This window comes from Camelus bactrianus, chromosome 7, assembly GCF_048773025.1.
Source record: "Camelus bactrianus isolate YW-2024 breed Bactrian camel chromosome 7, ASM4877302v1, whole genome shotgun sequence".
Classification (NCBI taxonomy): domain Eukaryota; kingdom Metazoa; phylum Chordata; class Mammalia; order Artiodactyla; family Camelidae; genus Camelus; species Camelus bactrianus.
Genome location: NC_133545.1, coordinates 13,186,698 through 13,214,122, shown reverse-complemented (window position 1 = coordinate 13,214,122; position 27,425 = coordinate 13,186,698). Strand labels below are relative to the sequence as shown.

Here is a 27,425-nt window from a genome sequence, read left to right as displayed (position 1 = left end):
TCTTCCTGGACTTTTTGAGTAGGTTTAAATGCTTAAGGAAAGCATTTAAGGAAAATTGCCCTGTGACTAAAGCAGTTCCACCCTGGGTATTGACAGCTGCTTGGTGTGATGAGTCCAGCTTAGAGCTGTAAGCTCGTGGGGCAGACTGGTAGAAATTTGCAAGGAATTATGATTCTTGTGGTTCATCATGACCCCAGTATTCCAGCTTTAAATGCATTATCTTGTTGTCTGAGCAGCACCACTGTTTCAGAGGGAAAAGGAAATGTGACAGTCAGTATTTTCCAAGTAATTGAAATGAAAAAGTAAATAATTTTTCATTTTAAAAACATTTTAAAGTATAAGGCATTAAATTTGAGAATCAGGCTGGGAGTTTTGAATTTTAGGACTACCACTTTGAGCAAGTTTAACCATCACTTCACTTGCTTGTAAACTGGGGACAAGATGTTTTTAATAGGTGTCTTAGGAGAATTTAATAAAAATAATTTATTTAAAGCTTCTAGCATGGTACCTGATACATAGTAAGAGCTCAATAAATGTTAATTCTCTGACCTTCTCTAGTCTAAAGACTGGGGTCAGTAAACTTTCTCTATTAAGGTGCAAATCGTAAATATTTCTGGCTTTTCAGGCCACATAATCTGCATAACTACTCAACTCTGCCATTGCAATAGGAAAATAGCCATAGACAACATGTAAAATGAGTGTGACTGGGTTCCAGTAAAACTTTATTTTTAAAAAGAAGTGGCAGACCACATTTGGCCCAAGGGCCATAGTTAGCCAAATTCAGGTCTAAAGAATCTCACAATCCAGTTGATATGAGTATTTTGCTAATTAACCAAACAAGCTGCTTTGAGCAAAGTCCCACCGTGCCATTTTATGAATTTATGCCTCAAGTCAGATCATTTCTCTCTACAAAAGCAAGTGTATAATATCTCATTATAAATGGAAAAGCCAATTCCTTAGATGTTGTCACTAAAGTTAATTTTAATAGTATTCTGTTTATACAGCTTTTGAAATAGTTGTCTTGTTTCATTGCTGTATCTTTTCTTCGAAATAGAGGCAGGTATTCTGTTTTGCTTATGTTTTACCAGAGTAATTTAGATACCACATGAGTAGACCTAGCATGTGACTTTTGTGGTCTCTTCCAACCTTAAAATTCTTACTATAATGCCATAATTTGTTCCTTTACACCAGTGTATTTCTACCATTCATGCTGCCCCCCATCTTTCTCTCTCAGGCCTGGGGTGGGGGGGGGTGTTAATTTTCCTTACTAAGGCAGTGAATGACCTATCAGAGATTTTCTCTGTGTTTTATTGACTCTCAAGGTCACTGGGCCCTACTCTTGTCCAGTTGAAATAGTGATCAGTATTTTCCCAATAAAAGTTAGATAACCGTAGGTAAAACTAGAAACCATAGTTCCCAGTACCAGACTTTCCTACCACTTACAAGTTTTGCCAGGTTAGGACCAAAACAAACACTCGGCTGGAATTTTCACTTCTAGTGTGCCCCATTCATTTACATAAATAATTGAGAATTATCAAATGCTATGTCATGGCAAGAAATCTAATTTCACTTGCAAGAAAGTGAAATTGACTTTGTCTTCTAAAGGAACCAAAAGATGTGTTAGGTCCTTTGGTGGAGGAGGTTATGTCTTCTGTGTTCCTTTATAAATCCTCACAGCATTTGACACAGTTGGCCGTGAGACAGATGATAAATACCTGTTGAAACAGTATTTGTATGACACTGAAAACCAATTGAACCATAGTCACTTGAGATACGAGGATCATTCTTGTTGAGTTTTTATCTCCTTTAAGTTCAGGGTTAATTGTTCTTTTTGCTTTGTTTGTTTTTATTTTTTATTACATGCCAACCCATACCAATTAAACATCTCTTTTCTCAGATGGAGGCCAAAGTAAAGGGGACACTAAATTACCACGGAAAACTCAGTGACTTCCCAGCAAGCAAAGGAAATGACACACTCGGCTGGCTGACGGAATCTACCTGATGGGAAAGTACTCATGTGGTTATAGGGCTGCTGTTCTGTCGATGTTTACATTCTCTCGTCCCAAGCACTGTGGTGAGGAGGAAAAAGAAAAGAAAACATTACTTGAGTAAAGCCAGGTGCAGGAGGAAGAAATGCTTTCATACAAAGTTAGTGACCTTTGGTCTCTTCTAAAGAAAGACAAAGTTACCATATTAACTGACTTGAAAGAGACTCAGTTGTCAAACCCACAGAAGTACAAATTTGATTTTTCCCGGGGGAGGAAGAAGGAAATTGAGGATTTGGGTAAACTCCATCCATCCTGGGGGTTGGATCTGAACACTTGTAGACATAATTGCATAATAAAAGGCAGCATATCTGAAATTAGGCCAGTTTGTCAGAATAATCATGTCTATTTGAGTGGACTGTGCAGCAAATTTGCCACAAAAAAAGTTAATGACCCTATGTCTGATACAGACATTAGCTAAGTATAAATCATGTACCCTCAAAAATCCTGAACAAACTTGAATCTTCCAGTGTGTAGCAACTCCCCATGTAAATCAGTGGACTAAAGATGCTTCAGGAAAGTTATTTTAGCACAGTGATATATATTATTACATTTTTAAAAGTCAAAAAAATTGAGCCTATTGCTCTTAACAGATGAAACTTAGATGTCCCCTTTTTGTAAAAGGGTCAATTACATCTTTCATTCAGAAGTAGGTACTTAACTCTCTTCTTCAGGTGATTTGTGCATCTGGAATTCACTGGTTAATTCTTATTTCCATTCTTGATGATAAAATGTGACTGTGTTCACATTTTCCTCTTGAGAAGTGGGGATTGTTGCTGTAGGGCTGCAGCTTTGGTCCACAGAGCCCTCGCAGGCCCGCCAGTATCAACTGTAAATTCCCCCAGCATCACCTCACTTCAGCACGTCTGTTCTTTTAGCTAGTGGTATTTCAGGTGATTATTAACTGTTGATATAAACAGGAGTGAGTGTGTATTACAGCACTTCTTCATTGGTCATTCAAATGGCATATATGTATTTTTTGAATTTTGAAGATGGTATTTTAAAGGGAGGAATTAAATTAGGATCATTATGTGTACAAGGGATTATTTTTATAACAATCACAGTGTATTTTTACTCCCTATGTCCAGTGTAGTGAAAATGATTTGGAGCATTTGGGATCTTAAAGCTTTACTAATATTTACTCAGTATTGATACATGAGTAAACCTGCAGATGATAAGTCTCCGTTAATATAACTTCCTTGTGCAAATAGCATATTCAGCAAAGGATGTTAAGGGAGAAATTTATGGTTATGTTTAGATACATTTTATTTGATTTTTTTCACCTCATTGTTGTTCTGGTCTCTCTCTCTCTCTTTTCTTCTTATTTCTTCCTATTCCTATTTCAGACTGTACCCCAAAGTGGTGTAGGCTTGGTCCATTAAGAGTGACATACTAAACTTAAAAACGGCATCAGTTTGGTAGTAGCAAGATGTCTTGCATGTTTTCATTAAAAATCATCCTGTACTCTTACATTTATTCAGATAAGGGTATTACCTAGTCCCTTTTTTCCTTTCATAAGCAAAAGCCCCACATAGCCTCTAGGACTGTGAATAAATTACCACAGATTTCTTCAGAACTGTAAACCTGTATTTTGACTTCAAAGTCACATTGGCTTACTTCATAGCAAAGTAGTTAATAACTGAAAACTTTAGTTCTAAGAACTTGTTACAGTAAGGGGAAAGGGTTATTTCAAAGGAAATACTGATATAATTACTTGCCTCTGAGAATTTAGTTTACCAGTAAAGCAAATAAGAATGTTGTATCAACCCTGGTGGATTTTGGGAGGATATTGGGATGTTGCAGATAGGTTTGACTTGACTACGTTTGATTAAAGATTATTTTTTAATTAGGGAAGCTTACCCATTACTTGAGTTATTCCAATGTAGCATACCTCTTACTTTTATCTAATTTAGAAAAAAAGTCTTTGCTAACATATAGGAATTTTCCTTTGTTTTACTTCCCATACCAGAGAGAAGTCAGAGTGCACATTAATCTCTCTTCCTGCTGATAATTGTGCATGTATTCATCTGTGTGTGTGTATATCTATACACATGTATTTATCTATATATTTTACTAGTTTAAGTCAAGGAATAGCTTTAATTTCTTAAATCCATCTGAATCACGCCATGTGAAGATCCCTGATGACTCTTTGTTAGAGAAGAACAGGACTCCATTCCCCCCGCCCCCAAGTATCATTTTATAAGTAACCAGTAATAACACCTGCAGGCCCTTGGCCCCGAGAAGTCCTCCTATGTGGAGATTCTGTTCTAGTCTCTTAGTCCTGATTCCATGAGGACTGCTGCCAGATCCTCACCTCACCCCCATCACAGTTCCACTCCTTAGTCCGTTTCACTCAAGACTAGCCTTTTATGTTGTACAAATGAAACAAACATCCTTATATTTCTTAATAAGTATGATCAGAGGGTTACTACATGTAAATATGTATTTCTTTTCTAGGTCATAACATTGAAAATGATGTCCATACTGTATAGTCACGTATCTTTACAGTTTTTCTTACTAAAAACATACAAATTGGTTATTTTTTAGCACAGAGACTTGTGACTCACACTCTATTTTTGCACTTGAAAGTCAAATTATGTTATTTTTTAAAATGGTGAGTAATTGGAGAGGATATAGAGCAATGTGTATTTCTGAAGAGCATTAGCAACATCCCAATGCAAAAGTAATCAGCACACTTAATTATGTCCCATTCAGCGGGATTCTTGATTCAGGAAAAGTAAGCTGTTTGTTTTCAACTGTCTTGTATTTTAAATTGCCTTCACTGATGTATAAGCTGTTACTGTACATACAAGTTAATCCTCAGTATTCACAAGCAATAATGAATGGTCAGCAGAGTTGTCTTCAGAGACAGTAGTGCTGAGCCTTGGTTGGAGGCTGAGAGCAAAGTGTCAAGCTTATTCAGAGCCTCCAAAATAGATGTAAGCAATAATAAGTCAATGTAAGTCCATTATGATTCTTTCTCATATGCTTCTGAGATCAGAGGGTAAAAGAAATCATGATTTTAAAACAGGCTGAAGAAATTTAGGTTTTGGGAAAAGTGAGGTTAATCTGAAGTCACAAAATCCTGATATTCTGAGGGAATCGGAGGATTGTGTTAGTCCATTCTTTCATGCCTACCACCCCTTTGATGGATGTTGTTAGCCCAAATTACTTTTTTTATATCACAGAGGCTGAATAGTGTTTATTGTATCATCAAGGTAGGAGGAAGAACCGGGCACACACACGTTTGAATGCTGTGGGTTTGACACCTGTTTGAAAACAACTTACATGAAAAGATTTTTAACCCAGGATTTTTTTTTCCCAAAGCAGATCTAAATTGTTTACTACCCAGGGTTGGAAAGGGCAGACACCTCTAGTCTTTCTCTTCTGGTTGCCCTCTGCCATACCCCTTTCCACCTCTACTTGGTTCAAGACATTTTCTGAAATGGAAATTCTACTGTTACTCAAACTGCCATTGATTATGAGAACGCTATGTCCCTTGGGATCATCTCTTAGAACTCCAGTTATCTATCAGATTTGCTGCTACATTTGTAAAGTGAACTTTGCCTGTATTGGTCAACTTTAATCTAATTTACAGTTCTTTATTTCTAGGAGGTTTTGTCATATAATTTGACCCATGTATAGAATTAGCATACTTTATTTTAGGAGTGTAACATAAAAGCACACTGGTCCCTGTATTCTTTTTATCATCATTTAGGTTTTGAATTTGTGTTTGCTTTTTTTGTTTGTTGATACTTGTCTTGTTTTAAATTAGAAATAGAAGAGTGAGTGAAATGTATAATCAGGCCAAACTTGAGAACTTTTCCCTGTGCTTCAGCACCATAGTTTCTGCTGACCTTATGTTCTCAAAAGGGCACTTTTATCTATTGTGCATGTATGGTTGTTTTTTGTTTTGTTTTGTTTTGCTTTACGCTTTGGGGGGACTTTTGTTTTTATAATAATGAAGCAGAGGGAAAATGCAGTAGTGGGTAAATGACTGATTACAAACATGTTATGCAATTTTATTTTATAAAATTTAAGGGGAAAGGTTTAACTCTGTAAATCATTTCTTAGCCCTGGTAAAATGGCTTATATTACTCCTCTAAAACATGCTCAATTCAGGCCTTTGTCTTTGTTAAGTGCCTTTTTTTCTTTCTTTTTTCCCCTCTTTTGAAACTGTTCTCAGATGTCCTAAAGTAGAGGCTAATAAGTCAGGGGATTCAGGAGGAAGAATCTCAAACTTGCCAAGATCACGTCATGCTGTAATATTCTTCCTTTTCCTTATATGTATATGGATATATGTGTAAGATACATACTAAGATACATAACATACATGCATACATATATATGTGTATATATATGTATACATATGTAATATATATATAAAACTAGTAGCTGCTATACCATTTCATCCTTGCTAAGCACTCCCCTTTTAACGTTTGCAAGATTTCTGCCTTGTTTATTCCACTGCTTTAGTCAATTCAAATGGGTGGATTGGGAAGTTGTCTTTTCACAAGATACTTTCTTCCCCCTTTGAATATCTGTAGAAGTTAACAACAACAAATATATATATATATTATATATATATATATAATATATATATATATATATATATATATATATATATATATATATATATATATATATATATATATAAAATAAGTCAGTTATTACAAGTAAAATAAATTTAGTGGATTCATTGACCATTCCTGGATGTAACCCATTGCTTTGTGCCCTTCAAACTTGTCGCGAGTAATATTGAAGAAAGCATTGGAATAACAAGAGTCTTTCTGGGTCAGGTTGACAAGGTACACTATGGCAGGTAAGACTAAGGACAGGAGAGAACTAGAGTTAGAACCATGGTGGTGTATTTCAGTTTTGAAGGAAGTTAGCAACTTTGTCAACATTAAAAATACGTCATATGTTCTTCTGGGAAATGATTTTTGAAGGATTCCTATAGCTGCATATCTGTCAAAGGGTTAAGAAAATTAGAAAGAGTTCAGACACTGCGCAAAACACTCATATAACCTATAGCATTCTTGAGAGTTTTCTTACTTGCCAGATAATTACATTTGACTTATTATGATTTGATGGCTATTTAGGTTTCTCCCTTGAGTGAAATAACATAATATTCAGTATCTAAGATTCATCTGTTTCTGGTGGAAAACAGATGTGACATGTTATGGGAGACTAAGCTGAATCAATCCTCAGAACCCAGTACAAATATATCTAATAAATGCCCCCTTTTAAATACATTTTAACTGAGAAGAGAAGACCGGTGGCCAAAAAGGAGAAAGCAGAGACTTCCGGTAGGGTAACTGATAGCTGTTATCAGGCAGCCTCGTTTCGGCTGTGTTACTCTTGTATTACTGTGTTTAGGGGGAATATCATTTAACCTTTGTGCCTCAGATTACCCATTAGAAAATTGGGTATAATATTCACCTACCTCCCAGGGATATCACAGACTTTTTCAAAAATATTTTGAGTTTTTCTGAAATGTCCTATATAATTTTAAAAGTATTATCATCTTCCTGCAAAGGCTAAAAAAATTTTCCCTATGATGGGTTTAAAAAGCACCCTATGATTTTTAAGTTTAAAAGAATCACTGGAATTCTAATTTAGATGCATATTTGTTATTTAAACATATTATATTTGTGGTGGGATAAAGTGGTTAGTGTCAGGTTAATAAGTGGGGAGGGGGTAAATAACACTAAGTTTCTTAATTATAAGTAGATTTTTTTTTTAGCCTTTATGGTGTAATTACATGTGTGATTTTTGCCAGGGTTGTGGAGCTGAAGCTAGGTAAAGCTTGGATGATTGGTTATTGGAGTTGATAAATGGTCCCGAAAGTTTTATCTGCCTCACTTTGCCATCTTCTCAATCTAATTTCCTTATATTACTTGTTTGGTGATGGATAGCTAAGCTTTTAACCTTCTAAGAATGAAAGGGCGTCTCCTCATTCTTATAAATCAGAGATTGTTTATTATTCCTTTAATCATAGGTTTATCCAGCTTTGCACTGAAGGGGCAAGCACTACACACAGTCAGTTGGGTAGACTTTTAGCCAGTCTGCCTTTGTAATTTATGCTTCTTCAACCCGTGAAAGAGTTGGAGCCATGAACTGCTCAGGTTGTATGAAATGGGAGACAGGAGGCAGGATTCTCTTCCTCGCTGGGCAGCTGGGGGAGGGAAACATGTTTTGCTCAACTCCGAGGAGGAAATGAAGGTTATCTTATCCTACCTTCCATCCTAGTATATTAAACAGTAATACACAGAATTTTCCTCTTATCACTTACAACAACAGGAAAGAATGGATGCCACCTTTCTAGTTAGAGCTAAATGCTGAGCAACGGTTGTTAGAGGGTGTGTGTATTTAAACTGTACCACATATTCAAGGTCAGGAAGAAGAATGTAGTGGGATGAGGAACAGATTATCCAGCTGAAGTGAGTGAGGAGAATGCACCAGGCCCAAGCAGACAAAGCCTCTGGGTTAATTCCCAGAACTGGCCAAGGCCCATTTAATCTCTAGTGATAGGACATTTTTTCTTAAATATCACTTTTTGGTTCTTTGTTGCTTTTTCCAGATAAAGCCTTAGTTAGTCGCCTCTAAATATCAACTATGCAGATAAACATACAAATTTTCCACATTTTCTCCTCTTTTTCCATTCTTTAAATAACAGGTGTTAATTAAAACTTCTACCCAAAGAAATAAGGCATAAGGGTTTTTGTTGCATGTGTGTTTGTTCCTGTAGGGAAAATTAATGGAAACATGAAAATAGAGATATTTTGTGTGTTCATCTGTCCTAAAATGTGAACTTTATATTCAAAAACTAAGTATAGATTCTTTTACTGGTGCAAAACTATAGTTAGAATCATGGAATGTCTTTGGGTTGTTAAGATAAAACCATCCCAGTGTTCAATTCTGAGAAAGTTTTAGATTCTGTGGCAGTGTTCAGGTTTGTGGAGCTGAACAGATGGTCAGACTCTAATTAAAAAATAGCTTTGAATATTAATGTCGAATTCTTATTCTTCATTTTTGTTAGTCTTCATTCTTCTTTCCTCTTGTCTGAGCTCTTAACCGTTTCATCAACCAATTGCTACACTAGAATATAATCTGCCAGGAGTCTGGGGAGGAAAGGTTAAACTGTCTTTCACCTCCTTTTCTCACTCACATTGGCCATCTATCCTGTGTCCCCAATGAATTCAGAAGTAGCGACTACAGGCATATTCTAGGAGACTGTTTATATCCCAGCACAGACTCAGACCAGGCCTGGGAGGATTTAATCAGACTGCTTTTGAATAACAATATTAAATTACATGTTTCTCAGATACTCCCAAAGTACCGTTTGCTTGAAAGTAGCTATTTGTGATCTTTATTTAATTTCCTCATACTGTAATGCTTCTCCTTTCCAGTCTTTTTTACATATTTCCATTTTAGAGTGAGTTAGTACTTAATTTTGGACACTTTTCCGAACTGTTACCCAAACAGGTCAAGAATACTTTAAAAAATCTCAGTAGTATAATTAAGGAGGTCTGTATGTCCAGGACTTAGAATCATCACTGGTGACCTGAAATTTTTTTCTCCTCTCCTTTGTATTAAAAATAGGTTTCTCTACTATATAATGCGATAGTAGCTGCATTTCATGGATTCTCCTTGATACTTTTCAAGGCTATTCAGAAGAGATGCAGACCTTTGGCCTCTTATTTCTCATAATACTTTGCCTTGCTTATTTTCATACTTCCCCTGGATTCAGCCTCTTCTGCAAAGGTCTGAGTCAGACCGGCCATATGAATCCTTAATACCAATTTTATGTTCCTCAGAACACTCTATACTTTATTTGCTCCCATTTTGCTGGTAATAATATAATTCTATTTTATCTTAAATCTAGTTATAACATATTTTGTAATAAAGCACTAATGGAAACCTAATAGAAAAACAAACAAGATAATTATTACCCAAGATAACTTGTTTTTTTTTTTTTAAGTTAACAGCTCCACCTGTCCTTTACGCACATTTAGGAGTCAGCAGTAACCAAGACCAGCCAGTTGGCATGTTTTTCTATATATGACAACCTGCCCTTAATTTGTTAGATCTTAGCTATCTTTTATTTTCTGTCCTTGCAGCCATACATTTTCTTCATTTTGTGCTTATCTCTTCTGTTTGCAGGGGTACTGTGCCCTGTGCCAGCATATTGGGTTTTCTTTCCCATATCTGCAAAATTACCAAGAATTACCCCAGTTATGGCCAGAGGCATTAAAAGAGAAGTTATTCTCAGTTGACAAAGGTATTAATTACTATTTTATATAGTTAGTTGGAAAGTTGACCAAATTTGGCCAACTTTTCAAATCCTGGCTATGGTTACATAATTTAATTACATAGACCTTCTGAGACCTTCAGATAAGCAAAGAGCCCTTTCACCCGTAGAGATAGGTTCCCAACCTACAAATAATTTCCTCTAATCCATGGCAGCCTCCAGAGAAAAGATTCAAGCTTTGTACTGACCTTTTGTGAGCTGTCACTGAAAAATTATATTATAGAATGTATCAGAAATACCTGATTATTCTTAAGAGTATGTAAATCTGGAGCTTGCCCATGTGTGTTGCTTGCTAAACATTGTTAAGCTTAAAAGAAGAGGAAAGGAAATCTCTGGCTGGTGAAAATTTTGTGCCCCAAATAATATGTTAATCAAAGTCTATCAAGGTAACCAAGTGATGAATGTTTTCTCTTTCATTACAAGCCAGAAAGTTTATTTGCAGTTGTAAAACTTATCGTGGGACTGCAGACTTATTTGTATAACTGATTGGAAATAAGGATTCTGATTTTTAGTCTGGGTAAGCACATATTTCCAGCCCTTGCTGTATGAATTTTGATAAGGGAAAGACTTTTGTTTGGTAACAGAAGGAAAAACAGGACTTATTTATACAGTGAATGTTCACTCTATAGAGGAACTTCCCTCTGGTTACACATCATCTTACTTTAGCCACCTCCACACTCGATGTAGAAGCCAAAATGTTTTACAGCCAGTCTTAAAGGAGCCTAAGTAATTCTGCTCCTCTGGGTGAAAGGCCCTGGTAACTGCATTGTGTTTGTTTATAGGGAGGTGTGTTTTTGCTAACTTGAAGGGATATACTGTATTTTAAGTAAGTATGTGACTTAATATTTGGGGATTTTTTTTCCTCCTTTAAAACTGGACCTGAACACAGCTTTGAGTTGATATTTGTAATAATCTCAGGACCTGAAAGATTGTAGCATTTAGTGTGTCTTAAAAATTATGTACTGTACCAGCCATGGATTTTTGTAAATATACCTGTCTCCCTTTTTTGTATTATTTTAGTAAAAAAAAAAATAATAAATTTAAATAAAAGGGGGTGGTGATGACATGTGAATGGGTGTGGGTATGTATGTGTGTGTGTTTGTATAAGGCTCTTTTGAGATGAACTGGTGCTTGTTTAATTTCCGGCTCTAATCATTAGAGCAGGAATATGGACAAACTGCTGCTACTGAACCCTGCACTGAGCCTAGGTGTTTCCATTGTGTTTCCTAGTGATTGATTAAATACACGCGATTGGGGAAATGGCTAAGAGATTAAGTTCTTCTTCCCACTGCCATCTTGCCTTTGCATTCTCAGTTTGACATACCTTTTGAACTTTAATGGTAAAGCTTTCCGAATTTCGGGTGGTTTGCTGATCTCTAGTTTTTAGAGAGCTCTTGTCACTATTTTCTAAGAAGAAAGAAGGACATGTAAATTTTTTTAACCAAAAAAAAAAAGGAAAATCACAATTCATAAAACCCTGATGAGTCTGGACATGTGAGAGGGCTTAAACATTCCTAAATGTGGATCTGTAAATTTAGTGAATTAACCCTATAGATATACTCCTTCAGTGCAGGGATTTTTTTTTTTTTCTCGCAACAGCCTTGCTCATATTCCAGGTTTAGCTAAGCAAACCCCTGTTTTAAAGCAGGAGCCTTATTTGATTCAGTGTAGATGTTTTCCTGTCTATCCTTTGTGACAGGGCCTTTTACATGAGTGTTTTTTCTTTTTGTATGTGTTACGTGTTTGTTGTATTAAATAAAGAGGAATGTACATATTATTCTTGTGTCTGTGTTATTATTGGGCTAACTTGGATTTTAATACCTCATTCTTTTCTGTAGTGGCTGAATATCTGTTTTCTGTATCACACTGCACTGGGCGCTGTGGGACACAGAAGTAAGGGCACAGTCCCCACCCTCACTGTGTTCACAGTCTGCAATCACATGACAAGTTAAAAGATAACAGTTTAAAATCTGTCACCAGGGTGTGGTCTATGGCCACCTGACATTTAAGTTCAGAGCAAGGGAGAAAGTAGACTGGAAAGATCTGGGAAGACTTTGTCAAGTTGATGGCCTGTGAACTGGCAGATGGGTGGGACCTGGCTAGGAAAAGGGAGAAGGGAACATCCTGAGTAGAGTCAGGAAGCAGCAGAAAGTAGGCCAGGCCCAGGTAAGAAGCAGCCAGATTGTGGGAGTCCTGGAATGCTGGTTTACTAGGTTCTGCCTTCAGGTTAGTGTGTGTGCGTGTGCGTGCGTGTGCGTGCGTGCGTGTGTGTGTGTGTGTGTGTGTGTGTGAAGATTCCTCCAGGGTCAAGGCTGGCAATGTAGATATGGGAACTAGTTGTAAAAGTGAGCATCTTTTAAAGTCTTACTTGTAGAGGACTTCTTTAGGAAAAGTATTAAGGGAAAAAAGGAGAAAAAGAATTCAGCTTTAGAAATCTAAGTAGGGAGTGGGAAAAGGATGAAAAGAGAGCAACTTGTCAGATTGACCAGTTTGTCACTTACATGTATGTATGCATAGAAAATACATGAAAGGATACATGCCCCAAAATACAAAGAGTGGTGGTACTTTTACTTAAGTGTATTTTCAGTGCATTGTCATTAAAGTGAAGAATTACTAAAAGGCGTGGTCCTTATGCTTGGGGGGTGTGGCTGCAAGTGCTTTTATTAAGAACTAGTTACATTTAAGGACAGTTTTGCAAAGTGTGTTCTTGGGAGTAATAGTCTCTCAAAAAATCTGTGGTTAAATAATTGGACTACACTTAACTATGTTGTCACTATCTTGTACATGTGAATTAACATATTAAAGGTACCACTGCTAAACAGGATTTTTTTGTAAACCCATACTTCTTCAAGCTTATTTGACCATGGAATGCTTTTTGTCATGTAACTTCTATTAACAAAATTATATGAGGCATGTAAAGCACTTAGCACAGTGACAGATAATACTAGGTAAATGTTAGCTTCTATTATCATTCATACTAATTTTGTTATTTATTATACTGTGTATTTAAAAAAAGAAAAGTGTTTAAGAAGGAAAAACATGGCCCATGGTGTTAAGGATTTCAGAATAACCAAGAGAGAATAATTAATCTTTCTCTTTCAGTTTAGACAGCCAAGAAACAAGCAGATAGAGAAATGCAATCAGTTCTCTCGAGCCAAATGAGGGACAGGTGTCCAGATGGTGGAGTGGTTCAAAGGAGTGTAGACAACTCTATGAAGCAGGAAGTCTGTTTTAGTACCCTTGGCCATGTAGTCAAGAAATGGCCTCAGACCTCAGCTTTGGCACAGGAAAGTGTCTGTGGCTGGTTAGGAAAAGCAACAACTATAGATGGAGCCCGAAGGCAGAAGTTAGCAAATTGGTGACAGCTGTTCTGCTTTTACAAATTTATTCTAAGGGGAAAATGAATTTATACAGAAGTTTCTGTACAAGGATGTTCATCTCAGTGTTGCTCATAACAGTAAAAGTTTGAAACAATCTATGCTGTGTTTGAGGGGGTTGGTTAAGGAAATAAAAGTACTACTACTAAATAAAATTGTTTTAAAATAAGAAATGACTAAGATGCCCGTGTATTAAAGAGCAGTTGTAAGTGTTCATGCGCATGGGTAGGCATAGGAAAAAATACATGGAAGGACACACACTCCAGAATATAAAGAGTGGTGACACGAGTGTTTTAGCTTTTTGCTTAAATTTATTTTCAATGAACATGGATAATATGAGTAAGTTTTTTGTTATGGGTTTTTTTTCCCCTAAGAAACACATAGGTGGACTTAGTTGAAAGGGAGAAAGAAATGGGAAGGAGTCTCTCCCATCTCATCACTGGGAGAAGGGAAAAGAAAATAATTTATTCTTTCCACTCAGACCCTGCTAAGATCACAAAATTGGATCTGGTTTAAAAGGAAGACACAATGAAGTGGTTGATTTAAAATAAAGATTTTGGCGGAGGGAAGACTATCCTTGGGCTTGGTTAAAAAAGAAAAAATACCAAGTATATGACTGTAGAGTGAATGCAAAGCATCTTTCCTATCCGTGGTCCCCATTTTCCTTCCCCAGACCAACCACTGCTACCCATTTCTCCAGTTAAAAGTATAAATATGTATCTGACTTTTTAACATAATTAGCATACATATCTGCTCTACCGTACCTAGCAATTTTTTTTCAATTATCTTGGAGGTTATTCCACATCAGTACACAGGGTCTGTCTTATACTTTTTGATAGCTCATAGTATTCCATAGTTATTGATGGGCAGTTAGATAACTATCACAGGTCAAACTGTAATACCCTTCAGGTATTTGCAATCTGTGTCTGCATGTCAAACTGACAGTCAAAGATTTGTTTTCTAGTGAATAATAATGGCTAACATTCCAGATGTGAGAGTCAGTGTCTGGAATCTGACATTGCTTCATATCCATGTAAAGCTTTGAGAAAATAAAACTTTATTTAAACAGAGTTTTGAAAATCGGAAGTAAAAGCAGAAGAGCTGATTCTGGGTGCACTGAGGGTTGAATTACATTGCAAGTGAGATCATAATCTTTTCAAAGGACAGTGACAGCCCCCTCTGATGCAGGCATAATCTAGTGTGATCGCTTTTCCTCATCAATATGTGCCTTGACATGGCTTGTTTTTTTCTGTCTCTGTGTATATTTACCTCTTCTGTGTTCCTGTGTCTGTCCCTTCACTATTTCCTCACTGTTTTTTTCCTAGTAGAGTGGCATGGCGTGACATGACAGAATTGGGTTCTCAGGTCCCCATTATGAAGCTTAGACAAGATGCGGATCTCCTTTCAGCCTGTTTCCTCCTTGCTGCAGGGATAACACCCAAGGGTGGGGCTTGCTGTTGAACTTGACAAGGTCTGGAAAGCACCTAGCATAGTGCCTAGCACATAAGAGCTAATACACGGTGGCTGCTGTTACTTTCTTTTCTGCCTTTTTCCTTGAATTCATGCTTCCTCTTGCTCTCCTAATTTCACAAAATAGAGAAGTGAAGCCAATGTTTTTTAAAAAAAAAAATCTTTAAAAAAATATTTAAAAGTACAGGAGTGGATAAATAGGTAAAATTCTTTGATCCTAGGTGTCAAACTGCTAGCTTAAAAAAGTAAAGGGAAACTACCCTAAAAATAAAAAGCTGTTTAAATAAAATAGTTAAGGGAATCTTTGGTTCATATAAGTGAGTGGTCTAGAGGTAAACCTATTTTAGGTCAAGCTTTATCCAGTGATTCAGTGTCAGCAAGATCCAGCCCTCTGTCTGCTCTGGCATTCCAAGTGTCAGGTTTCACAGGTGGCAGGTGGCCCTCTGACAGCTACTGACTCCCTTCATTGCCAAATGCCTGCCACACCTCCAGCCTTTATATATGTGTTGTATATAGTCTCTTTCTGCCTTATTGTGCCTCAGATGCAAAGCACTACATTGATCATGTGCTTCAATCCATAGCACATGGTCTTCATCACTTAGTACAAGATCTCATTCCCTCATTCTGTTATAAACTAGGTTTCTCCTTTCTTCCTCTGTCCCATAGGTACCCACCCTGACTTTTTTGATGTGTGCCCCTTGTTTTGCATGCATCCTTCTAAAAACTTGTAGTGTTATTTTGTGTGTATGCAATTTACTTTATACAAATGGTCCTGTGCTATGTATGAATTTTGCTGTTCTCTACTTTTCTCACTTTTCTGAGATTTATCCACGTTGCTCTATGTGCATCCTATGTGTTGCTTCTTTTCACTGCGTAGTCTTCCATATGAGGCATCCACAGCCTTTTACATATCCGTCCTCGTAGAGGTGGACACCTAGGTCGCCTCCAATTCCTTCTGACCACAAGAAGGGCTATAGGTAGTCTTCTGTGAATTGCCTGTTCATCTCCTCTCATTATTCAATTGCATTTTCATCTTTTTGTTGTGATAATAATCTCTTTAACAGTTTCAGACATGTCAGATATTACAGTCTGTTACCTGTTTTTTTTCACTTTGTGCCATCCTTTATTGAGCTGAAAAACTTTTTTAATAGTCAATTTTGTCAATTTTATGTTTTGAGGGATTTGTTATGAAATATTTCCCTACCCCTAGGTCATAAAGATATCCTCCTGAGTTCTTTTTAATTAGCTTTCTAGTTTTACCTCTCAGTTTTTCATTTAGAATCCATCTGTTTTTCCCTTTTGTTGTGTAATATAGGGGTCCAGCTTTATTTTTCATTTAGTGAAGATTTTCCCAGCACCATTTAGTAAATCAGTACTTCTCCCATTAATATTTGGTACCATTTTTATCATATATCAAGTACTCATATATGCAGAGGTCTATTCTGAGCTCAACTGCATTCCATTAAAAAATTTCCATACCAATATCTACTGGGTTTTTTTTTTTTATTACTATACACTTATAGTATGACTTAATATCTAGTAAGGAGTCTTCCTCTTGGCTTTTCTAAGTCCATTCAGCTAATTGAGGATTGTTACTCTCCTATATAAAAAAATCCAGCTGAAATATTTAGTAGAATTTTATTCATAGTTTATGATGTATAGAATCTTTTAATGTTAAACACCTCATTCACTATATAGCTCCTATTTATTCAAGTCCTCTTTTTATGTCTCACAATAAAGCTTTCAAATTATCTCTGTGAAGGTACTGCTCATGTGTTGATTTCCAGGTACTTTATAGTTGTTGCTTTCACAAATGGTATGTTTTTCTCTCTTGTATTTTCTGGTGGGTTTTGCTAGTATCGAGGAATGCTATTGACTTTTGAAAGCTGAGTTTGTATCCAGCAACTTTGCTAAACTCTCTTATTCTAATAACTTGTCTGATTATCTTATTAGCTTTTCAACGGTTGATCATATAATCTACAAATAATGAGAGTTTAATCTCCTCCCCCAGTTCTTTCACTTTTTATGTCTTGTCTTGGAGCATTAGACTGATCCTTTACTAAATACTATACGAGACGATAGTTGTGAAAATGGCGTCTTTGTTTCTTATTTTAATGGGAAAATATCTCAAATTGAGATATTTTCCCCAATAAGTATAGTAATTATTCTATATTTTTGGTATATAGTTTTTATGAAGTTAAGAAAGTTCTATTTCCAGTTTTCTAGGAATGTTGATCATGAGTTGAATTATATCAAGTGCATAACAAATATATATCAACCCACTTGCAGAAAATTTCTTAGAAATGTATTCATAATATTTTTTTATTCTTATCTCTGTTGTATCTGTATTTGTTTTCCTGTTCTCACTCTCTGTGTTATGTGCATCCCCTCCCTTTCTCTTATTCATTCTTGCCAGAGGTTTGTTCTTGCTAGTTTTTCAAAGCACCATGAATTTTATTGAGTATATATGTGTTCATTATGGTTAAATCTTTTTGATCTATTATTGTTTTTTTTACCAATATATAATGTCCCTCATTATTCTTTATGATGTGTTTTTGCCCTAAAATTAAACTTAGTATCCCAGCTATCTATATCCTGAATAATCCATTTTATGGATATATTACATCTTTATTTACCCATTCATTAGTGTAGACCCTTGGGCTGTTTCCACTTTTTGAATATTATAAGTAATGCTACTTTGAACATTTGTGTACAAGTTTTTGTGAGATGTGTATCTTCAGTTCTCTTGGTATCTATCTAGGAGTGGAATTTCTGGGTCATATGGTAACTCTATGTTTAATTTTTTTGAGGAAACACCAAACTATTTCTCACAGTAGTTGGACCATTTTACATTCCCACTAGCAATGTATGAGAGTTTAAATTCTCTACATCTTCACTAGCACTTATTATTTTCCATTTTTTAATTATAGCTATCTTGGTAAATATAAAGTGACATCTCATCCTTTTGATTTTCACTTCTCCAATGACTAATGCTGTTGAGCATCTTTTCATATGCTTATTAAGTACTCAGTATATTAAGTATAATTTACTTGTATTAGTATCTCAAGTATAAAAGTACTTCTTCCAGGAGAGTTTTCTTTCTCTTTCTAAAAAAGATTTAAAATTATTTTTAATTGAAGTACAGCTGATATACATACAGTATTGTATAAGTTACAGTGTACAATGTTATGATTCACAATTTTTAAAGGTTATATTCCATTTATTATTATTGTTATTATAAAATATTGACTATGTTCCCCATGTTATACAATATATCCTTGTAGCTTATCTTACACCTAGTAGTTTGTACCTATAAACCCCGACTCCTATTAATTGCCCCCCAACCTCTGGTTCCCTCTCCCCACTGGTAACCAGTAGTTTGCACTCTATGTCTGTGGTCTGTTTCTTTTTTGTTATCCTCACTAGTTTGTTGTATTTTTTGGATTCCACATATAAGTGGTATCATACAGTATTTGTCTTTCTCTGACTTATTTCACTTAGCAGGAGAGTTTTCAAAGAGAGTCTTTGTGCAATAAACTTTCTAAGGCCTTGTATGTCTGAATGTATCATCTTTCCATCCTTACATTTCAATAATAGTTTAGCTGGATATAATATTCTAAATTATTTTTCTTCATCACTTAGAAAACATAACTTCATTGTTTTTTGTCTCCAGCGTCGACTAGGAAGACTAATTTCAATTTAATTCTTACTCTTTTGTGGACTGTCTGCTTCTTCTCTCTAGAAGCTTTTAGAATTTTGTTTTTGTCTTTAAAGTTCTTAAATTTCACTGTAATATGTCAAAGTTATGGTTTTTCCATATTTATTCTGTGGGGTGCTCCATGAGACCTATAAATTGGAATCATTTTTATCTTTAATTTTTGCAAGTTCTTACTTATGAGTTCTTTAACTCTCTCTTCCCTGAATCCATTTTCTCTCTTTCTGGGATTTATATTGTATGGATACTGACTTACTATTATTATCTCTTATATGTTCTTTCGTATTTTCTCTTTCTAGTGTGTTCTAGGAAAATTCCCAGGGCTGATCTAGATTATTATTCATTTTTCAGCTAGGTAGCTATTGTTTTTATCCAATCTGTTGGATTTGTTCAACTATCACATATTTCATATGTATTATTCCATTTGGTTCTATATCACTGCTTGTTCCTTATTATCCTCTTATCTATGTGAGGATCTTCATATGCTTATTTTAAGTTCATGATCTGTGTTGTTCCATTCTGGTTTGTCTAGTACAGTTTATTCTATTTATTGTCTCTTTGTTGTGATTATATGCCTCAAGTATCTCACTATTTTCATGTGTGAGCTTGTTTTTTCTGGGTTTATCAGCTTTCTTAACTAGTGATGTACACTAAGGAGAGAGGCCAAGGTCAGGGACCTAGCATGTGCTTTGTGGGCTGGGAGCATCAGAGAACATTTTCCACAAAGTCCCAGGCACCAGAGTAAGACCCTGAAAAACACTGTGGGTCCAATCCTACAGTTTATTGTTTTCCACTAATGTGCACACAGGCTTTTTCTGCATATGTGTGCTGTTTTTTATTATATGTCTCTGCACTTTGGCCTTGGACATTCTTTGAAGCCTAGATGTATTCCTCTAAAGACTATTTGAGTTTGCTTCTTCTAGACTCCTAGGAACATTACCAACACAGGACCACTTCAGACTAATTGTTCAGCTTAAGGATTTTAAGGCCACAGAGATAGAATGAATTTCAGCCACAAATGTATGTGAGTGGTTATTACTGGCAGTTAAGAATTCTTATAGAAGGTTCCCCAACCCTGCCACCCAACCATTAGCTGATGTTGAGACAGAAAAGTCTCTTCGTGGTGAGGTCAGGGATGTTGTTTTCATTCCCAGCAATAAGGTCAGTTGTTGGGGGTTCCATCATTTTGCAGAACCTGACCTCCCACCATAGTCTGAGGCCTTCTTCCCTTTGTGCTGCCTAAGGCCAATTGAAATCCAGACTCTAGGCCACCAGGGATCAGCAGATACCCTCAGGGCAAATGCTGTTTTTATTGCTCACTTACCTCCTCCTATCTGACCTCTGGTTATTTTGGCTTCCTTTACTGTCAGCTCAGTCACACTTTGAAAAAGTATTTGTATGTGTTTGTTAAAGTTTCACCCAGCACTTTAAGGTATTTTATATTGGGAGAGATTTCTCCACACATCTAATCTTCTATAATGTGAAAAACAAAAGTCTTATGCATAGTTTATGTAAAAAGTTACATCTATACATAAATAATACTTAATATAAGATCATACTTAATAATTAACATTTAAGTCTTTAATAATTAAGTTAACGGTACCTTCACACAGTCTAGTTCACAAGCCAGACTGTCCCATGTTGCCTACAGTACAACAGGTGTGTCCTGGTGAAAGGACAGACATTCCATAAGGAGGGTTTGACAGTGGTAACTTCATTTACTAAAGTGGGAATCTTTCTGTGTCAGTTTCACCAGAAACCCCAAAGGCTGAGAACAAAACAGTAGGTGCCAAGTCCATCCACATTCTAAAGGGACAAGGAACTAGATCACCTGTGCACCACATGCTGAGAGACTGAAGCGGATACGGGGAAGGATTAGCTCAGCACCCACCTCCAGGTCCTGGAAGAGAACATGAGCGGATTCCTCTAGAGGCACTTGTCAGTATGCTGGACATCTCCCTTCTTCTCCCCAGGCAGGAGGGGGTGGGGGTGCTTCCTCTTCACCTTGTGCCAACCGAAGGGGCCACCATTTGGAGAGCTTGACACATCCTGTGGAGTTTGCGGGACACAGGAATTGTGTCTGACTCACCCCTGAAGTCTAAAGACAACTTAGGAGTAGGTGGCTAGCTCCTTGACAAGACAGAAGAGGAGGGAAGCCTGCACGAAGAATGGCTTACAATCTCAAAGTTCCTGAGTTCCTGTGAGCCTGATATGGTTCTCAAGAAAGGGAGCCAGATTTGGTCATTTTAAGAAGGAACCCAGGCAAAGGGATCACCTGGAGGATGAAAGGACCTCAGTGGAGGGGAGGCTCCTAGAAACTAAGGGGCCAGGGCAGGAACCCTAAATAACTAGAAAAGGCATGGCCTACAAGGGAACTGCAGGGCAGAGATGCCCAGAGATGGAGAAACTATTGACAACCTACAAGAAAAGAAGCAACACTAGAATCTGCTACTCCCAGGTGACAGTGACACCAGTTTATATCTCCACCAATGAAGGAAGACCTTACCTCCTCCTCCTTTCCTTGCTACAGAAGGCTGGCAGATCCAGATCACAGCCAGCAGGTAGGCAGGTGGTGGTACATGAGAAATAGAAATGACACTGATCTTAACTTCCATTTTCCTTCATGTTTCCAGGCTGGAAGAGAAGTTTTAAATTAACTGACATTTGAAGTTTTGATATGACCCTGGATGAGACGTTCATACCTAGAGAAAAAGAGAATGTTTTTAAAATAGTGATGGTAACTCTTTAATCTGTTCATCACCTAAAAGAGACTGGAAAAGCTATAAATTTCATTATTTTTTCCTCTGGCAGCACCTAGCGTTAAGAACAAATCATTACAGCAAGTTCGTCGGGCACTCATGAGAAAACAAAGTTGCTGTCAATGTAAGTCTAGCTTGTTCCAGGAACAGGTTGCATTTGAAGAGCAGGAGAGAAGATCTGGGTGGTGGAGAGGTGTCCCGTGTCCCGCAGCCCTCACTGCCCCTCTCTCAGCCTGTGGCCACCTCCGCTGACAGCAGGGAGAAGTTTTATGGAACAAATTTTGGAATTTTAATGTTAAACAGACTGGACTTCTTTTTTTTTTTTTTAAACCAAAGAAAACAAGCTAATAGTCCTGTTATTTCCTGGGAAAGCTGTGTGGCAAGCAGCCGCTATTTCATGCTAGAGAGGAACACGTTCTCAAGCAGCAGTGGTAAGAGGAACTTGCATCTCTGCTTGCATCTAGCAAGTCCAGCTTGCTTATTAATAGTCACATTTACTTCTGAGTATTATAATGTACTGCAAGTCTGTACGCTACAGGATGTTATCAATAAGGTTCATTTGCTTAAAAAGTAAGACCTTTAAATAGCAGAAACTACTGTGTGATGGGTAGTAGCCACAAAAATTCCGTAAACTACACAGATGGAGTGATTATCTTGCTGGAAAGTATTTACAAGACTTGTCAAACTTAAAAATTACCAATTTTTCTTTTACGAAAGAGGCAAGTGTTTCTCATTTGCTGTCCTTTTCTGTGATGACGAGGCTGTCAGGAGTGTGCTGCTGTGTGCTCTTTGGTCTGTTTCCTGGGAGCCAGTGTCCACTCTCACAGCCTTCTATGTATTACAGGGACTAGAATTATGGAAACATTTCCCAGACTCCTTTGCCTTCAAGGTTCTGGATGTGATTTCTTTCTGCCGAATGTATTCCTGTGAGATTTTGTAGGATGGGAAGAAAAAGTGGTAGTATGTTTTTCCTCTGGCAGCACTTAGCAAAATGGGCGGGCCATGGTAGACTTAAAGTTCTCCCAGAGCCTCCAAGGGGTCTCCATCAGCCCCTATCTCAGTACTTGGGGGCAGCTCTGATCAGCAGTGGGGGTTTCCTGCATTTTTCTGACTTAGGTGACAGCAGGACCCTCACAATACCCCAAACTGCTGAATGTTAGTGGCAACTTTCCCTAACTCCTGCAGCTCTTTAATTAGTGCCATAAAGCATCTCAGTGCCCTGCACTAATTCCTTTCTGCTTGTAAAGCCTGCAGTAGTTTCTCTTTTTCTGCCTGAGGCCTGATGGATACATCTGCCTAGCTGATATTCTGAACATACTTAATGGGTCCCTTTAAGTTAAAAGTGATTTTTTTTAAAGTTGGAAGTGAGGCATTTTTTTTTTTAAAGAAACCCATGCTATGAAGAGAGAAATTTGAAAATGGATGTTTAGAAATGTTTATCACTATGTGATTTTGTTGCTCAAAACAATGTGTTAAACCAAGATTTTCAAAATAATAAAACATACTGAATTACATTGCGTTTTCAATAAAATAAACAATAATCATCTTTCTTTACCAAGAGACATTAGGACTTTTTTTTTTACTGTTAATAAAAATATTTTCAAATTACTGTTTTTCATTTTTAAAACACACTTTTTCATTTATATTTTGTGCATGTTTTAAATGTATTTACCACATTCAATCAATAGTACATATATATAATTTAAAAATAAATACAAAGGCTTATGGGGGAGGCAGAAGATTTTTACCACTGTGGATACACAATCAAAAAAGTGTAGAAATCACTGCTTTAGGACACACATTTCTAGAATCACAAATGATGGAAGTGAGTGCCTACACCTATCTACTCTCAGATACCCCTCTTTTATGCATCCTGGCTCTTTCCAATCAAAATTTCCCCCAGATTCCCATGTATATGGTCAGGCAGCCAGTCACTGCTGTAGTTCAGAGTAAAGACTGGACTCTTGGGGTCTGCTCCTACAGTTTCACTGGGCATAGAAAACTTGTCCCAGAACTCCTCCTTTACCCTCACCTCATCTGGCTCATAGCAGATGCTCAATCAAAATTCACTGAATAAGAGTATTTCTTTCCTAGCCTCCCCTGACCAACAAGAGAACATGATCCAGGATTAGGTAATGACTTAATCCATTCTGGCACAAGTGGAAGCAGAGAAGCCAGCAACAGCCAGTGTTTGGGAGCAACAGTCTTGGTGCCAGTGTCCAGTCCCTGCCCAGTGTCACTGTGTTGGCACTGCAAGCTGTATCAACAGTGCCTGATGGAGTTTTCACTGGACCAGATCTGGGCCAAGCTTTCGAGTAAGGTTCTTGGCTGTGTAGCTTCCAAACCTGGTCTCTAGCCTTACCAGGAAATTCTGAGAATTACCAGCATCTTTTAAATACAAATTCCTTTCCTGCTACAAAACGTTTTTTTTTTTTTAATGGAGGCACTGGGGACTGAACCCAGGACCTCACGTATGCTAAGCACACAGGCTACCACTGAGCTATACTCACCACCCCTAAAGCTTCTTTAAAAAGTTTAAAAAGTAGGCTTTGGAGTTAGATTGTCTGGGGTCAAATACTGGCTTTACTGGCGATTAGTAAAGTTGGCTAAACCATGAAACTGCACTGAGTTTGTTCCCACATTTCTAAGCAGGTAAAATCAGAGTACTACTTTATAAGACTGTGGTGAAGGTCAAATGAGACATCGCCTGTGAGGTGCCCCAGGGCATAGTTTGCACACTTGCAACCCTAGGTTATATAAGGAAAATGGAAGTGTTTTGTTTGACAAACTACTGTTTTTAACTGACCACTAGCATTTAGAAGTTAGGGCATTTCATAAAAATTCTGGATTTACAGCTTCTCTTGAAAAATCATAAGCTCTGGCAACACTGGGACCACATACCTATTTTGCAAGAATGAGATTGAGCTGGGAACTCTAGCTCCTGTGGAGGAGGTAGGAACTCGCCTGGCCTGATACACTCTTGTGTCACCTGCTGTTACCTGGTCCCTGCAGTAGGGCTTTGGGTTTGCAGCCCTGCACTAGGAATATAAAGACTTTCCAAAGCTGCAAAATTATAAAGTTTGGCTTAATTGGCTCTGAGAACTTTTAGACTGACTTGGTTTTCTGTTGACACACAGTAATTTAAAAACATAGTGAAATTATTCCCAAACAGCCCTTTTATTATCTTTAATGTTTCTTCGGATTGACTGGGTTTCGCTGGGCAGTTCTTTGCTCCAAATGACGCTGGCTGAGACAGATCACTTGGGGGTGCCACTGGATCGGGACATTCAAGATGGCTCACTCACGTGTTTGGTATCAGTGCTGTCAGCTGAGAGCTCAGCCGGGCCTGTGCCAGGACTCTTCCATATGCCTTGGGCTTTCCACAGCGTGGTAGCTGGGTAAGAAGGAGATAGTGAAAGTTGCCAGTTTTAAGGCCTGGGGTTCCTTAGAAGTCCCAGAACATTCTATTTATTGATTAAAGCTAGTCACAAAACCAGCTTAGATTCAAGAGTGGGAGGAGTGGGTTGGATGGGAAATAAGTTTCACCTCTTAATGTTAAGAAGCAACATGTGTGAAAGGGGAAGATTGTTGAGGGGCCATCTTTGGTGACTAGTGGCTACATAGAGCTAACATTTTATGATTATCTATTTGCTTTAGTGGAAGAATGGCTTACAGTGGAAGAAATGAGTCTGTTGGCAGTTCAGTAAAAAGGACTTCAGAATTACTTTCTATTGCCCCTTATCATAACATATCATACTTCCAATAAATTCTCCTGCTTCCTCAGAGCTGGCTTCAATTTGCTACATCTTAGGAAGCAGGTTAAATTTCTGTTAAGAGGAGATAAAATGACAGCATTCTTCCAAACCCCTCCTGAATATCTGCCTTTTAGAAGCCAGACAGTTGTAAATTGCAGGTTGATAAAATGAATACTTTATGAGTGTGACTGGGAAAGATGAATTTATTCACATTAAGTCATACTGGTTTACTGTGTTGATTCTGAAAGTGTCAAGATTTCAGCCAGAGTATGGAAGAGTGATCAGAGGTGGCCATAGCTGGAGCTGGTGAAACCTGACAGGGACCTAGGAGGGGAGACCTGTTAGAGTGGGAATCCTGAGTTTGAGCAGTTACACCTTGGCTCGCGTGGAAGATGATGAAGCTGAGACACAGGTGATCTAGCTTGGAAGAGGTAAGATTACACAAGTAACCTAGAGAATCTAGACAAGCCCAGAAGAGGTGAACTGAATCATTTCAACCTTGCCATACTGACCATAAGGACCTGGAGAAGTGTCTGATCTAGATTTCCAGAAGAAACCTGAAGTCCAGAAGGGAAACAGGAACGTTAACGCAAATGGTTAAGATCGGGCAAAGGGATTAACACAAGATGTAGAGGAAGACATTAAGAGAAGTTCAGAGGATGAGAGGAAATGAATGAGAGATCATGGTTAAGATATAGGCAAGGGTCAATTTACGAAGGGTCCAGTGGTCTGAAAATTGATCCTAATGGCAACGGAGAGCCACTGCGAGATTTTAAGCAAGGGATAAAGTCGTTGAGACTTCGAAATGACTTGTCCAAGTTATTCAATTAAGACAACTAACTCCTAGTTAATTAACTACTAATTCCCTGCTGTCCCATGTTTACCACTGACCTGCCAATTCAGAAGACAAGGTAAACGTTTCTAACTGGCTACTGGCTCTGCGGAAATGGCCTCAGTGTTTCAACCGGAAACAAAAAAATAACCGCTAGGAACGCCACCTAACGGCAGGCTGGAGTCACGCGAAGCCCGGAAAGCCGAAACACCGGAAGCGGCCGGCTGTTTCCGGTAAAAACCCCACGGAGCAGAAGCTCAGAGGACGAATCTCCGAGATTCGACCAGCGCACGCAGCCCGCTCAGCTCCGCGACGTCTCATGCGCGCTTTTGCGCAGGCGCGGGGGCTACCGCTTAGGCAAACGCATACGCAAAACCGTGCGCACTCCAGTTTTCCGTCCGGCGCATCGGTGCTGTTCCGAGGGTAAAATCTTTGTAGCTGTAACGCGGATTTTTGTTACTTGAACTACAACTCCCAGCATGCCTCGCCCCTCATAATGCTGTTAGTTGTGGTTTCCTAGGATAGGTTGAAAGGATATTGGGATGACGATGACGTATGAAACAGGAAAAACATTGAATACATTGTTTGAGCAGGTTGTTCACATAAGCCCCAGTGGCCTAATGGATAAGGCATTGGCCTCCTAAGCCAGGGATTGTGGGTTCGAGTCCCATCTGGGGTGGTTGACGTTTTGCCTTTTAGTAAGTTTAAATAAACCTTTAAATAGAACGTTTGCCTTTTTCCTTAAGTATTTATAGCAAAATAGGCTAACTTAATTTTCCTCTTCAAAGATGGGAAGTGTATGTGTAGTTTTTCTATACTTGGAGCTACAGTGTGCGAGTCAGAATACTTCTCTGAGTCGTGGTCTTGTTAAGATTTCTGGGAAGTCAATTTTCATATTCCCCCTAAAAAAACAAAAACAAAAACAACCCTCAAAGTTTTCTGTTTCAAATCGACATCAACTTCTGACACGCCCTTAATTTTCTCGCGACTCAGCGGGAAGTCAGCTAATGGCGTCTGAAGTGACGCAGTCAGAAAAGGACCTCCTTTTCCCTCCCCCGGCCCGTTCTCCAGGCAATTTGGTTACACTTGGCTTTCGTTTGCTTTTCCCTTAACTCCTTAGGGCGTCTCTCGGCGTTCGATTAACAACGCTCCGCAGAG

General features: G+C 37.8%; 1 protein-coding gene, 1 long non-coding RNA gene and 1 other non-coding gene across 5 annotated transcripts in view; 2 read left to right on the top strand and 1 right to left on the bottom strand.

The window, feature by feature from the left end:
- The window catches only part of UBN2 (ubinuclein 2), a 69,916-nt gene extending 49,116 nt beyond the window's left edge, over positions 1-20,800 (top strand). For 2 of the 3 annotated variants that reach the window (XM_010947480.3, XM_074366948.1), the window contains exon 17: positions 1,898-12,136. In XM_010947480.3, coding sequence (XP_010945782.2) covers positions 1,898-1,947 — 50 coding nt within the window. In that variant the 3' untranslated portion in view covers positions 1,948-12,136. Of the gene's footprint in view, positions 1-1,897; positions 12,137-20,668 lie in introns of those variants that run through there. The other variant, XM_074366949.1, reaches the window with a different exon arrangement.
- Positions 1,933-27,348, bottom strand: LOC123614667 (uncharacterized). Its single transcript, XR_012508062.1, has 4 exons — positions 26,327-27,348; positions 21,428-21,555; positions 20,813-20,970; positions 1,933-2,069 (listed from the first exon to the last, which is right to left on the bottom strand). It is a non-coding gene; the product is annotated as an uncharacterized LOC123614667 (long non-coding RNA).
- Positions 26,874-26,946, top strand: TRNAR-CCU (transfer RNA arginine (anticodon CCU)). Its single transcript has one exon. It is a non-coding gene; the product is annotated as a tRNA-Arg (tRNA).
- Positions 27,349-27,425: the final 77 nt, after the last annotated feature.